The 14,822-nt window shown below is 47.4% G+C and overlaps 2 protein-coding genes across 4 annotated transcripts in view; one reads left to right on the top strand and one right to left on the bottom strand.

The window, feature by feature from the left end:
- HTR6 (5-hydroxytryptamine receptor 6) overlaps positions 1–14,822 on the bottom strand; it is a 119,197-nt gene that overhangs the window by 52,397 nt on the left and 51,978 nt on the right. The gene's annotated exons all lie outside the window — the stretch shown is intronic.
- The window catches only part of CAPZB (capping actin protein of muscle Z-line subunit beta), a 66,372-nt gene continuing 51,604 nt past the window's right edge, over positions 55–14,822 (top strand). Inside the window, exon 1 of one of the 3 annotated variants that reach the window (XM_085080080.1) lies at positions 55–327. In XM_085080080.1, coding sequence (XP_084936206.1) covers positions 241–327 — 87 coding nt within the window. In that variant the 5' untranslated portion in view covers positions 55–240. Of the gene's footprint in view, positions 328–9,053; positions 9,211–14,822 lie in introns of those variants that run through there. The other 2 variants (XM_085080081.1, XM_085080083.1) reach the window with 2 other exon arrangements.

Raw genomic sequence — 14,822 nt, 5'->3', positions numbered from 1 at the left:
CGCGCCCGCAGATATCGCGAGATTTTGTCCTGCCGTTGTCACGGTAACCAACGGGAGGGCGTCATGGCCGCCGCGCCCGACCTTGGGCCCGGCCCAAAATCCCCTTTTTCCCCGTAGGATCCAGCCCCGGCCGTTTTCCCCCGTAAGACCGGGCTCGCCACGTCCCCAGCCCGTCCCGGGCTCCATCTCTCCGTCTAGAGCTCCCGCTGTGTCCTTGCTAGCCCTCATCTCTCTCAGCCCATGGCAACATCCCTACCTGCTCGCAGGCGCCCGTGTTGGGCCCGCGCCCGCCGCCCCCCTGGCCGCAGGGCTCTCGCCTCATCCATGGTAAGAGCCGAGCTGTGCTGTAGGGCAAAGATTCTCACTGCAGGGTTGGGTTCATCACTGGACACACACACCCGTGTAGGTTCTCCCTGGCAGCGGTCCTACATCCTGCACAACTCCTTCATCACCTCAGCAGGAGAAAGAACTTTCCATGAGGATGGCAGAGCACTGGAACAGGTGCCCAGGGAGGACGTGGAGTCTCCCTCACTGGAGACATTCCAAACCCACCTGGATGCATTCCTGTGCACCTGCTCCAGGTGTCCTTGCCTTTGCAGGGAGGTTGAAATGAATTATCTCCAGAAATTCCTTCCAATCCTAACAATTCTGTGATTTTTGCTCTCTGGCCTCAGCTGCTGGGCCTGAAGTGAGATACAGGTGTGTGAAGAAAAACACAGCTGTAGTCAACATCTATTAATATCCCAGGAATCACCTCATTTGCTCCAGCAACCTGGGGCCCCACATTCTGGTTTGTTTGAAAAAAGGAACTGAATAACCTCAGTAAGATCAGTCTGTCACATTCAAGAAGTTACTCCACTCAGTAGGTTGGTAATTAGAATCACAGAATTGCAGAATGGTTTGGATTGGAAGGGACCTTAAAGCCCACACCACTCCAACCCCTGCCACGGGCACGGACACCTTCTACTATCCCAAGCTGAAGGGCTTGATTGCTCCAAGCCCCGTCCAGCCTGGTCTTGGACACTTCTAGGGATCCAGGAGCAGCCACAGCTTCTCTGGGCATCTGTGCCAGGGCTCACCACCATCATAGGGAAGAATTTCTTCCTTGTATGCATACATATATATATATATATATATCTATTTCCTAATTTTAGAGGAGGAGGTTGTGGGATGGGTTCCCACTGACTTAGGGGGCTTCAGCCCACCCTGCAGCGTGCTACAGCTTTGTGGAGCCAGTAATGTAAGTGTGAATGTCTTCAAACCTACTATAATGAATTTTGTGTTGCAAATGGTGTGTAGGCTGCCTGGAAGGCATTCTCCAGAAGCCTTGTGAAAAAAAACACAGGGTGTTTGTCAAGTTCTAATGTCCCCATTCACACTCCGAGGCAATTTTTAGCTGTGATTACTTGTTTTGATTTCTTCAAGTTCTGCCAATTTTCTTTATTGAGGTGGAGGAGGCTCTGCTGTTTCATAAAACTGGAAGTTATTTAGCAAGTCAATTAGAGACTAAAGCAATGAACACGTGAAAAATTCTTGAAGCTGGCAAAAATTTCATTAAGTTATTGTTGGTTTAGGTCTTTCATTTATCTTAAAGATATAACTGCTTTTGATCTAGAGTCACAATCAAAGATTTTTACCTTAATTGGTTTGGTTCAATTCCTTCACATATCACTGAACAATCACAATTAACTATTATTTTTACTTCCTTGTAAAATCTAAATGGCTTTTTAAAACTCACTTTGAAAGGCACACGGTTAAACTGAGCCCTTGGAGGTTCAAGAGGTTTCCCTGGAGAAGGCAGCCCTTTTTCTGTAAGGGGATCTTCCTTTTCTCTTCCTCCCCTTGCAATTTGCTCAAATCAATCTGCATTGCTGCATAGTTGGTGTCCAAAATAGAACCACGCATCAAGTTACTTATAAAAATACCAACATGATCCAGCAGTTTTTTTCCCTGAATGGCTACAGAAGTGCTTTCTGAAACCACTGCCCCAGTGGTGCCAGCTCCACCCTCCCATTTCCAAACAGCTCTGGAAAATATCAAGAGGGGGAAGATAACTTGAAGCCTCCAAAATAATTCTTTAATTTTCATCCCCAGAATTAAATTCCAGCAGGCAGTGTTTAAAACCAACCCAGAAATGTGGTCTTCTCTTGGCAAAAACAAATGCTCAGTGCAGGCCAGTGTAGTCTCACTTCACACTTACTCATTTTCAGGCTGTTGGGCTCCCTGGAAAATGCTGTTTTTTGGGCTGAAGGAAGCAGTGGTGAGCTGCTGGATTGTGAGGCACTTCATAAAGGATTGTGTTGCTGTGTCTCAATGTAGCCTGACAGCCTCACCTCAGGACCTGGTACATTAAACCCTTTCCAAGGGGATGGAATAGTTCAGGGTAATTGTTTTGAACATTCAGCTTCCTTTGGAGAAATCACTCTGCTGCTTTTAAATCCCAGAGTCACTGAGTGATCAGAGGGGGCTCTGGAAAACGTTATCCATTAAGGATCTAGAGCACATTCTCTGTACCCCTTCCCCACCCCAGGGAAAAATTAAGGCAGGAGGGAATGTGTCCAAAGACAGGCTTTTCTCTCCATTGCTATAGTTACTTGGCAATTAGACCCTCGCAGTGTAATATCAAGTATTTATTATTGTGGGACTCCAAGGTGATGTTTAGAACATGCGGTTTTGAAAAACCTTTTTTGCATTTTACAGCCCAGCATGTGCTGTCCCAGGATTCCTTCCCTCCCTTCTCCCCTCATGCTCTCCTCTCCTTTCTTTCCAGTAAAAAAGTGTATGAATAAATGGAGGAAATTAAGCCAGAAAGCTTCAAAATGAGCCCTGTATTTCTCTGGTGGAAGTCAACTTCTAGTTGAAGTAGGTTCAGACCTTGTAACACCAGTTTTGTTAGCTCTATACCCGACTGAGTTGTTTATGGCATTAGGAACTGCTCACAGACTAGGAGTTAGACACTGGTTAGGTTTTCAGCAAATGGCCATCAGACAAGCCAGGGGCAGGACTGGGGATCTCAGATGAATTATTACACTATCACTGTTCAAAATTGCTGCTTCCCTGGTGTCCAGTGGAAGATCCATGCAGAGGGCATGTGCTGTGTCCAGTTCTGGAACCCTTACCACAAGAAGAACATTGAGGGGCTGGAGTGTGTCCAGGGAAGAGCTGGGGAAGGCTCTGGAGCACCAGGAGCAGCTGAGGGAGCTGGGAAAGGAGCTCAGCCTGGAGAAAAGGAGGCTCAGCAGGGACTTTCTGCTCTGCACAACTCCCTGACAGGAGGGGGCAGCCAGGTGGGGGTCAGGCTCTGCTCCCAGGGGACAAGGGACAGGATGAGAGGACATTGTCTTAAGCTGTGCCAGGGGAGGTTCAGGTTGGATAGCAGGAGGAATGTCTCCATGGAAAGGGCTGTCAGGCATAGGAAGAGGCTGCCCAGGGAGGTTTGGAGTCACCATCCCTGGAGGTGTCCAAGGAATGCCTGGAGGTGGCACTCAGTGTCCTGGGCTGGGGACAAGGTGGGGATCAGGCACAGCTTGGACTTGATTGTCTGGGAGGTCTTTTTCAACTAGAAGGATTCTATGATTCCACAGCTACACTTGGAGGTGAGGAGCTCCTCTGGAACTGCACCACCTGGAATTCAAACCCTTTTCAACAGAACAGACTTCCTTTTACTTGTTAACTTCTGGCTTGTCCATGGTGCAGGATGAGACGGTTCACCCTCATGGAAACAAGTTTTTGTTTCAAAAGTCCCCAGCAAGTTTCTTTTAAATCTTGAACCTTCTCCAGGATGCGAATATCACCTCTTAGCCTATTTTTTCAAAGAATCCTAAAGTATCCCTCCTGTCATTTCTCTACTGGATACTAATACAGTCTTGCTCTCCTCTTTTCCAAAGAATACACATGCAGCTTCTCCCAGAGTTTTAAATAACATGAATCACCTCCCACACAAACATTTATTATTTTTCTGCCAAGATCTGCACAGGAAGGCAGCAGTGTAGGAGTTATCTGCTTGAAATGGTTGACACAGCCTTGGTGTGGGCCCCCACTCCCTGCTTCCTGTACTTCCAGAACAATTCAATTTTCCAACTCTCAATCTCCACTCTGGCATGTTGGGTTTTTCCTCCCAAACATAAGCCACATTCACCAACAGACACTGATGCTTCTTTCTCTCTTTGAAAACCTTTTAGCTATCCAAGCAACAACAACAACAAAAAAAAAAGTCTGAGGAAAAAGAAACCCCTCCTCAGCAGGACTTTGCCCTGAATTGGGAAAGGTGCCAGCGACTCCATTAACTGTGCTCTCCTTATTGATTTTATGTGGACGGCAGTCGGGATGCTGTGGGGTGAACAATAGTCTGAGGCTGAACTGACTTGCATTAGGAGGGACAGCTTGTGCTGCAGTGAAACATCCCACAGGCTTTCCATGGGGATCACATCCACGTTAATTAGCACGTTTTGTGCCTGTGCTGATGCATTTCCACGCCACTTTGGTTGGATTCAGTGTGTGGTGCTGCTGGTTCCAGCTGTCAGGTATGGCTGATTGAAGCAGAACTTGGAAAAATGGGACAAGATGTGTCACAGCTCGTTGTGCTAATTCTGCTCCAGGCTGCTTTTGCCATGAAGATGAAGTTTGCCCCAAAAATCTCAGCAGGAAAGCACTTGCATGGAAACACTGACCTGAGTTTTTGCCAACTCTGAAATTCCAGGCAAAAAGCAGTGCTCTGACATTTTGTGTCTTTATCTTCTGTGTACTATTATGTGGTAATTTTTTGGAACAGTAGAAATAGAGAAACTCCTTGTGCTGTATTGATGAGGTTTTCTAATGAACAAGCCCATGAAAAAGTGCTATTTTTCAGCCTTTTAGTATGTTTTTCCATTCGTCCATGTCTTTGGCTAATTCTATACAGATTCTAACTAGTGAACCGTGACCATTGTATTAAGAAAGAATCCAGGCCCTTACAATTCTTTTGGCTGGTATATTAGCAGGCTTCAAATGAAGTGCAACGTGTCAAGGAAAAAGTAAGGGAATGGAAAGTTTTGTTTCTTTCTGGTGTATTTAATCAGCTTCTCCTTGACTCTTTTTTAATGACAAGCCACAGACATTATTGCTAGTTAATGACCAAGTTTGACAAGAATGTCCTCAATGCTCTCTTTGCTCAGGCTAAAGACATTTCTAAAAGCTCCTGTCCCTCAAGTTTTCTGAGCTGAAAATACCAAGTTAAAGGAGCAGCTGCAAGAAGAGGAATAAACAGCGTCCTAGGATATGCAACTAAGTGGAACAGCAGGGATCCCAGTAGTCCTGCAGTGTATGGACATCCTGGGCTGCTGCTGTGTTTATTGTCCTTTCCATTAACCAAAGGAGCAGATCTGTTTGGGTGCTGATGGAGTGGAAAAAAGTCTGGTTTAACATTCTTAGTGCAGGGAGGGGAATGCCTCAAACCTTGCACTAAACGGGCAATATGTTGTTTTTCATTAAACATGGTATTTGGATTTACTCATCAGTTCCTGCAGGAAATGGGGAAACTCTTAAAACCTTTCAATTCCAAGACTACACTCAGCAAAGCTTCTTTGGGTTCAGGATGGGGGACTTTTTTTATTGTTTGTGTGCTATTTTGACACTGTGTACAAAGATCTCCATAGTGAGAATTATCTGTGGCTTGAGCACAGAATTCCAAGACATTGGGTAGTGTTGTAGGTACCTTTTTCCTATATTGGTTTCCAAGAAACACTTGGTTTTCAGCCTCAAATCAAGTGATGCTGCTGTTTTACTGACTCTGACTAATAAAACCCAGCAAGCTAAACTTTACCATTGCTGGAAGACTCTTGCAGCAATAAATCCAATTTATGAGAACTCCTAATAAAAGTTTACATATCTTTCAAGTGCCATGAAAGAAAATGGGCAATCTAACAAAAAAAAAAAAAAAAGAAAAAAAGAAAAAAAAGAAAAAAAAAAAGCTCAACATGTTTCTTTCTTTATTAAAAAAATGACTATTCAGTGAAGCATGAAGTTTCTCTCAGACCTTGTTCTTCAGCATGTTCTCACAGTCATCCTTGGGCCTGGATAAATGCTGGAATAAACAAAATAAATAGCGTTTAACCATGCATGCAGGAGGATAAAATAAAAACCACATCATGCTGGACCACAAATGCTTCAGGAAGTTCTGGCTGAATGTGAAAAGTACTTTGTAATGCTAATAAGTGTTTATCCTTTTGCTTCCTCGAATGTAATCAAATGTACAGGGAAAGCACATGGATTTTAGAGCTGCTGATTGCAGGATCAAAAGCCTCGTTATTAATTGCACATGAATCTGATGTTGTTGGGCCGTTAAGATGTCAACTGACATCATTGTTTGCTTCCTTTGTTTATAGACCCTCGTTTTAAAGAGGGGTAATGCCTGACACAAAGCCTTTCAAGTGCTCTTTCCTGTGTAGGTGGGTAACTCCACGCCTGGAGGGTTGGGGTGCCTGAGGCACAGGTAACACTACCTCACAGCGCTTGGATTTATGGAATATCCCTGAATTTGCTGCATTTGGTGTCAACCCCTCCACAAATCCCAACAGAAGGCAGAATGCTAGTGACATACACGGATCTCCTGCCTGTTGGGATCCACTCCCCACTCCAAACTGCAGCCTGCCAGAGAGAGTCTGGTCCTACATCTTAATAAACAAACAACAGAAAATCCCTGAAACATGTCCTGCTACAAACAAGCAAAGCAAACAGCTGGTCCTCATTTGAAAAAAGATGTGACATCAATTTCAAAACGAATCTGCAGATCTTCTTAATGCAAATATTTTTAGGAAAACACAAAGCAGCTGTTTATTCTTCTTTATACCTATTAGCAGGAAAACAAAATCCAGGATGCTTGTATTTCTTCCGCTAAGAAAAACATCCTCTTGGCCTCAGCATTCATTTGGAGCTGAAATTGTTTAAAATATACTGGGCTGCCTAATTCTGCTATTGCTGTGCAGCTTCAGCAAGCAGCTAGGAGCTATTTCTGTTCAAAACGAAAAGCTACTACACATAGAGTTGTCATTGAACACTTTGCACGAGTTTTGTGACAGAAAGAAGGAAGTTTAGAACAGGCATTTTCAAATTTATCAGTTCCAGCCTCCCAGCCCTGAGGAATACCACGTGCATTAGATGTGGAGATCAGTGGAAAATGAATGAATAATTTGCCCTGTGTAATGAACAGGTTTGCTTTTCTTAATTACTGCTGGGAGGCTGCTCTGAGGGAGTGCAAGGACTGGAGGAGGATCTGGGGACTGCAAAATAGGAGCCATTTGGGATTGCTGCATCTTACAAACCAGGTTGAAGGAGGTTAGGCTGAGGAGTAGTGGTAAAGAACTGAATTTGGAGTCTCTTGAGCCTTCTGAGGTTATGTGGCTGCTCTCCCAGAGTTTGGGTTTGTTTGGTACTGGTTAGTGGCTGAGTTTTATGCAGTTTTGTGTCTCTGTGAAGTAATACAGCTCCTGTTTTTCCTGATATCGTTCTACTGTTTTTTCTCCTCTCCTTCCTGGGTTCATTTTATTCCTGCGCTGAAAGCACCAATGAGAGCTGTTCTGCCTGCACGGTGTCCATTGTGGTGCAAATTCATGTGTTACAGTCCTGTCTCTGGCTATTGTAAGCGGATCCATGTCCAGGCTGTTCACTTCCCTGGAAACTGGGGTTGTCCTTTGCAGACTGAAAGCTCGGCTGCTTTGCCCCATTAAGTTAAGGGGCAGTCAGAGCTGTTATCTCCTGCAAGGTGCTGTTTGGTGTCTGATAGCTGGGAACATTTAGTGTCCAGCCACAAACACCTGTGACAATGTGTGAGTGCGAGGTCAGAGCTTGGCCTGGGTCATTCCCAGTGGCTAGGATGTGCCACAGCGTTACATCCCAGGGAAAAGCTGTGTGTGACTCCCTGTGTCTGTCACATCCAAAGGAAAAGCCCTGTGTGATTCCCCATGTCTGTCACATCCAAGGGAAAAGTCCTGTGTGATTCCAAGTATCAGCATTTCCAGCAGTGACAGCCAGCCAAGGGAAGGCCTTTTGGCTCAACGGGGCTAAGTCTGCAGCACAGAGAGTCCCAGTGGAGAGTTTTTGGAGTCCTGGCACCAAAACTGGAGTGAAACAAGGCCTGAACTGTTTCAGGAAAGCTGCAGAAGGTGTCATTGCTTAATGAATCCTATACATTCCTGCGGTAATTGTGTTTGTTGGAGCTCTGAGATTCCCAGGCCATATTGAGGACAGGTCAGGAGCCTGGAATCAGGATGTCTTACCTGAAATCACTGAAATGTGACATAGTCCAGTGGAAGGAAAAAATGCTTTAACTTTGGGACAGCCTGAGCAAAACAGAAATGTTTTATTTGCACATATATCCTGATTTTGCTCTTGCATTTGGAGATCCTCCTGCAGGTCACCTCCAAGTGACCCTGCCTTGGTGGGGGGTTGGACTTAGATGGTGTCCTGAGGTCCCTTCCAACCCTAACAGATGTGTGACCCTGTGATCCCTGTCACAGCTGCCGGAGCCCTGAAGGCACACAACTCTGCCAGCATCTGCCCGGCTTCCAGCACGTACCGCCCAAAGAACACCGAACACTTTTCAAAATAATTCATAACTATCCCTAACCTTAGGCAGCCGGAGGCCTATTATTTTTCCACACCACTTTAGAGTTGGTGGATGCGTTACAGGCACAGTAAAGTGCAGTGTAAAACCCACCTTTAGGGGTGATCAGTTTGCTACTCGTTACCTATTCCGGGTGGCGTTTGCCGTGCTACCTGCCTGCCTCGTGCTGCCTTTCTTTTAAACTTAACCAATGTGTTTTGCGGTGTTTAACGCAGCGCCGTTACACCGCGGAGGCTCCGCGACCGACTGACGGCCTGGCCCGAGCTGCTGGCGCGCCCCCTGAAGGCCCCGCCCCCAGGAGGCCCCGCCCCCGGCCTCTGATTGGCCACCGTGTTCCCCCCGCGCTGCAGTTGGTGGCGCCGTCCGCTCCTTCCCCCCCGCGCCGGTGGCATGGTTCGCCCCGCCCCGCCGCCGCGCATCCATACTTGGCGATGGCCAGCGAGCCGCGCGCTGATTGGCGGGGAGCGGCGCGGGGGCGGGGCCGGCGGTGCTGACCCGGATGTTCACTGCCGGGCGGCGGCGGAAGCGGACGGGCCGCGGCCTCGGAGCGACAGGGACGGACCGGGAGGCGCCGCCGTTCTACCGCCCCGCGCACCCGCCCAGCCGACATGGTGAGAGCGGGCCGGCGCCGCACCCCCAGCCCCGGCCCCCGCCCTTCCGCACAGCCCCCCTGCGCCGTCCCCCGCGCCCACACCGCCCCCTCGCACCGGGGGGCCTCGCCCGGCCTCCCCCGGGCGCCGGGGACGGAGGGGGGGAGGGCCTAGGCGTTGCTGCCGGGGTACAGGGAGGGGGGGCCGGGCCTGGGGGCGCTGGCGGGGGGGCTCAGGCTGGCGGAGGCTGAGCCCGGCGCTCCGCAGGGCCGGGGGGTGGGGGGCTTGCCCGGGGCTCCGCTGCCCGGTTACTGCCGGCTCTCTGTGCCCGGTACCGGGCGGTGTTGGCAGAGGGAGTGCTGTAGAATCCCATGGGGAATGGTTCCGCTTGGGCGGAGAGCGGTACCGCCCGGGGTGTTGCGAGCGGCGCGGTGCAGCAGCGTGTGGGAGCGCTGGGCCCATCGGCTGTCGCTGCTGTGCATCAATCCCGGTTGTCTCCCACCGTCTGGAAGCTGCGCTTGGTGTTAAGTGCGCTGTGATCCCATGGAATCTGCGAAATACAGGAAAGCAAAGCGCCGCCCGAGTAAGGAGTGCTGCAGCCATGGGTGCAGCTCCTCCACAGGGCTGAGAACTTTCCTTTCCCAGGGAGAGCCTCCAGCTTCCTCAGACGTGTGGAATAATCTCCATCTCGTTGTGTTTCCCGAATGGGTTAGCCCTGGGCACAAACCCTTTCAATTTCGTTTTGATGCTGTGGAAAGGGAGCAGATTCCATCGGCTGCCGGCCAAGGGAGCTGGCCCAGGCCCTGCTCTGCTCCCTGCCTTCATGGACAGGGGCTTTTCCTGAGCCTCCTCAGGGATTCAGTCACATGCGGGGAATCACATCACTTTATGCTGTTTGGGAATTTGTGATTCAGGTTTTTCAACATGACAGTTGAACAGTATTCAAATGTGTTTAGTTTATAAGAAACAACCCAGAGCCTGGCTCTACAGCCATGTAAAGGTTGTTTAACCATGCAAGTGTGAGCCTTTACTTTTTACCTTCATCCATCAGAATTTCTGAGGCAATACCTTATGTTTTTTCTCTGGAACTGGAGCCATCTGTATCATGCAGGATAAAGATCTTTAGTATCAGGTGAAAGGTGAAGAACAGTTATGATCAAAGTTCTGCTCTTTGCTGGCCCAAACAAGAGCAGGTGCTGCACCTGATTCCTGTCAGGACAGAGCATCTTATTCCAGTTGTGTACCTTATTTTAACATGCTGAAATCTGTATGTGTGAGACCTGACTGTGGAATCTGAAATTGGGGTTCCAATGAGCTGTCCTAACTTCTGCCATGGCAAAAATCCTCACAGGAAAAGATTTTTTCAAAGGAAACAAGGAGGCTTCACATAAAATAACTGTGGTGGTACCAACTTCTTTGAAGAGGATATAAAAACTTGCTGTTAGGAGAATCTAGTCAGGGTTTAAATGTAACTGTGTCTGTCATTTAGAGGAAGTAGAGCACAAATCCTTTGGAAATTTCCTGGGTGGTACAAGCTTATGCTGCCTTGTGATTTTTTCATGTTTAGTCATGGAGACCATTGGGCAGACAGGAAATTTGATCAGAACTTCCAACACTATGTGGTGGTTTCCAGTGTTGAGGGGACTTCAGGGATGAACCTGTTACCTCCACGTTCAACTCACATGCAAACCCAGTGTTTAGGGTTCTTCCAGGATCTTTACTTTCAGTGGTCTGAGACCAGAATACAGAAGTGGGGCATTGAAGGAATGGAATGGCCCTTCCATTGAAGAGAACAGCTGGTATGGTGCAGGGTATTGGGTCAAACACCTTCCTGGAGCCAAGAGCAGAGCCTCTCCGTAGAGCAGAGATGGGAACCTTTGTCTCCTTGGAGAACTCGGAGCTGTGCCTGCATTTCAGTCAGGTGCTCAGGGAAACAGGGCAGGGCAACACATGAAGCTTGAAAACTGCCTGGATGGACGGTGTCTCCTGTGCTAAAAATAAATGGAGTGCACTGTTCATGGCAAAGCAGGACCTGGGAGAGTGGATCTGCTGAGATTTCTGGAATTGTGGGTTCTGAATGGATGGAATCCAGTTACTCTTTGTAAAAATAAAACTCTTCCTTTCCAGGTTATGTAAACTGGCCTGATCATGTTTACAAGGATTTTTGCTGTGCAACTCTTGAGGAAAAGGAGGACAATTTCAGTAAAATTTATGATTTAATCATCCATAAATTCAGACTGTCTGGTGTAGTGCTGGCTGTGCATCATCCATCTAGGATTTGTGAGGCAGATAAAGAGCACTGAAGCACAGCCCAGGGTGTGTGATGTGACAGTGACACCAACACATGCTTCACGTGCTGCTCAGAGTCACTAAGGTTTTCAGGATAGGGGTTGTTTGTCTGGAATCTAACCCATCTCTAGCCCATCTCTAATGTGATCATGTCCCTTTTGGATCCCCACCATGTGGAGTGAGGCCATGGGGACATTTTCAACATCCACAGCAAGTCCTTTGCACTTTGTGCCTTCTGAGAAACACCAGCTTCAGCTGTTTTGCAGAGTCTGTGTTTTATTAGGGAAGCCAAGTGTGTGAGTTTAGCTAAATGTTATCTCGAACGGCAAATTCCCAAAATAATCAAGTCAGAGGATGTCACTGGGATAGGGAATACTGCCATTGCAGTGATGCTTCATCTTGTGGTTTATTAGGGAAGGAAGAGCATTCACAAGCTGAAGTTGTTTGAACAGGATTTCCTCATATGGTAAATATATATGCTGATATGGGACTAGTTGACATCTGGGAGTGAAACAAAATGGAAATGCAGCTCAGCTCTTTTGAGTGACTATTTTTAGTCCTTATTACTGGAGTTGAGAAATGACTTTCTTTGGGAAAGCGACAATGCAGCCCTTCTTGATTTCTGCTTCCACAGCTGTCAGCTTTGCATTCCATCCTTCCCTTGACTTCCCTGGATGAAGGATGGCTGGGGAGCTTGGGTTGCACATCATCATCCAGCGCTGCCCAGTGCTCTGTACTGGTCCAGTTTGCCGTTGGTGTGTCGTAGAATCATGGAATGGTTTGGGCTGGAAGGGACCTTAAAGCTCATCCCATTCCACCCCCTGCCACAGGCAGGGACACCTTCCACCATCCCAGGTTGCTCCAAGCCCTGTCCAACCTGGCCTTGGACACTTCCAGGGATCCAGGGGCAGCCACAGCTTCTCTGGGCACCCTGTGCCAGGGCCTCCCCACCCTCACAGGGAAGAATTGCTTCCCGATATCCCATCTAACCCTGCCCTCTGGCAGTGGGAAGCCATTCCCCCTTGTACTGTCCCTCCATGTCCTTGTCTCCCTCCATCCCTCCTGACACCTCCTTTCAGGTACTGGAAAGCCACAGTTAGGTCAACCCAAAGCCTTAAAATTCAAATTTAGACTCAGGATACTTCTGCAGACTCAATGGGCAGTGCCAGTGCCCATGTTTGTCTTTCTGCCCGCCCTCTGTGGGGCTGTTTGGTCAAGTCCAAGGAGCTCCTTAGCCAGCAAAGTAAACTTGTAGAGAAGTTTTGCGGGGATTTGTCCCCTCTGAGCTTGTTCACACTATGACAGAGCCACCTCAGAGTAAAATAAAACTATTTTCAGTGCCTGTTGAAGGGAGCAATTTTCCTGGAGAAATGTGGGGTTCTGAAAAATGCCTGTTCAGAGTTTAGGACTCTGGAATCCCAGGATAGTTTGGGTTGGATGGACTTTTAAAGGCCATCTAGTCCAGCTCCATCTGTGGGCAGGGACACCTTCACTAGAGCAGGTTGCTCGGGGCCCTGTCCAGTCTAAGCCCTGTTTTTTTACTCTACTTTAATCCAATGAGCTTTAATAAGTTTTTTCCCAGGTAAAGGAGATGATTATAGAAGTAGAAGATACTCAAAAGAGATGCTGATCTTCTGTTTTTATTAATATGTTTTAGTCATTCACTTTATAAAGTGATTTAAAACTGATTTTTAAAGTGCATTATAAAATTTCCTGCTTTCCCACTGATTCATGCTAGGAGTCCTGAAGAACTTTAAAAGCCTCAATCAAATCAATCTTTGTGTCTCTCCTTAATGCACAAGGCCAAAAGCTTGTATATGCTTCAATTCTTCCTATGTCTTTGCAATTTCTGGGAATAAAGGCAAAAAAAATTCTCACTTAAAAACATGGGATTTCAAATTTGAATTTCTTTGCACCACAGAGACTTCATCCCTGAAGGAGTAATTAATACGTCTGACCAACACAAGCTTTTCCCATGCTTCCTGCTCTCTAGATGGGCTTTAACCCAAATTTTGTTTGCTGATAGGTTGTGCTAATTAAAAAGCTTCTCTAACTTGAAGATCAAGAGCTCAGGCCAGTGCAGTGGGGGTGTGGCCATTTCAAACTGGAGTATAACTGATCTTTTCTTCCTGTTTGGTGTGATGCCTTCTTAAATATTTAAGAGACTGTGACTGAGGGGTTTGTGCTGACATTTCTGTGAGAACTGACCCAGGTACTGGAGTGGAAACCTGGTTAAGGTGTGACTAAACCACTTGGAGAGTGTGAAGCTGTTGTGACTTGAGCTGAATAATTCAGGGTTCCTGGACCTGATCCAGTGGCCAAAATCCACTGATTAGTCCTATGTCCTAAAGCAAGATGGGAACTGATGCTTCCAAAGGGCTTGTCCTGGGAAACCTGAGCTCTGAGCTGTGTGGTAGGTGAGACATTTGCTTTTGAAACTTCCTTCATGAGGCACGAGGGGCAATGTGGTGTTGAGGAAGTTTTAAAGGCGTTTCTCTGTTACTTCAGCTGGGAGGGTTTATCGTGGGAGGAAAACACAGTGGACTTGAGGAAGGGGCTTTGCTTATTTCCCAACTAAAATACTGTAATTCTCCTCTGTAATGCCAGGTGCAGTGGAACCCTGTTCTTCTCCTGCATTTTTAGATGCAGTGAAGTTTTGAGTGAGGAATTGAAAGCAGCATTTATGCCTTACTTGTGCCCAAAATAATCTTCTATTTAGAATGCCTTTAGTTGCATTAGATAGTACCTGGTGCTGTGTTTCCTGGAGTGGTGGCCTGAGCCTTGGCACCAACCAGGAGATTAATTTCCTTTTATTATCTGGTGCTGCTGTTCTGCCCTTCCCTTCCCTCTTCTAGGCTTTAGAAGGAAATACTCAGCTTGCTTTGAGCTCCTGCTCTTTGTGCCACACCTTCCAAGCTGGGCTGAAGAATTAAGGAATGGATTTGCAGGCACTTGACTTATCTGCCTGCCCTGCTCATAAGTTGCCTACTTTATTCCTGCTCTATGCAAATTAAACCTTGCTAGTTTATATTTCATCAGTGGACCTGCATTATTTTCAGTGCAGGCTTGGATTGGGACTCCTGGCTCTGGGTTTAGCCCCCTGGGACTTGACTCCAGGTGTTTGCAGCCGTGCTGCAGAGCGTGTCCTTCGCTCAGTCTGAAGGGGATGTCCACAGAAAGTGGAGTCGAGTTCTTTCCTGGTGCATTGACTTGGAATTTCAATCACGTCCTTGTTGCAAAGTGGGAGCGTTATGAGCCTGGGTGAAAGCAGAACTCAGGATCTCACAATTTTAGCAGCATCAGCTGAAACAAGACTGAAAACAGCACTTAAGTAAGAGGATTTT

This window comes from Lichenostomus cassidix, chromosome 21 (genome assembly GCF_008360975.1).
Source record: "Lichenostomus cassidix isolate B80296 chromosome 21, HeHo_3.0, whole genome shotgun sequence".
NCBI classification, from domain to species: Eukaryota; Metazoa; Chordata; class Aves; order Passeriformes; family Meliphagidae; genus Lichenostomus; species Lichenostomus cassidix.
Note: the sequence above shows the minus strand (reverse complement) of the source record. Positions and strands in the feature narration are given on the sequence as shown.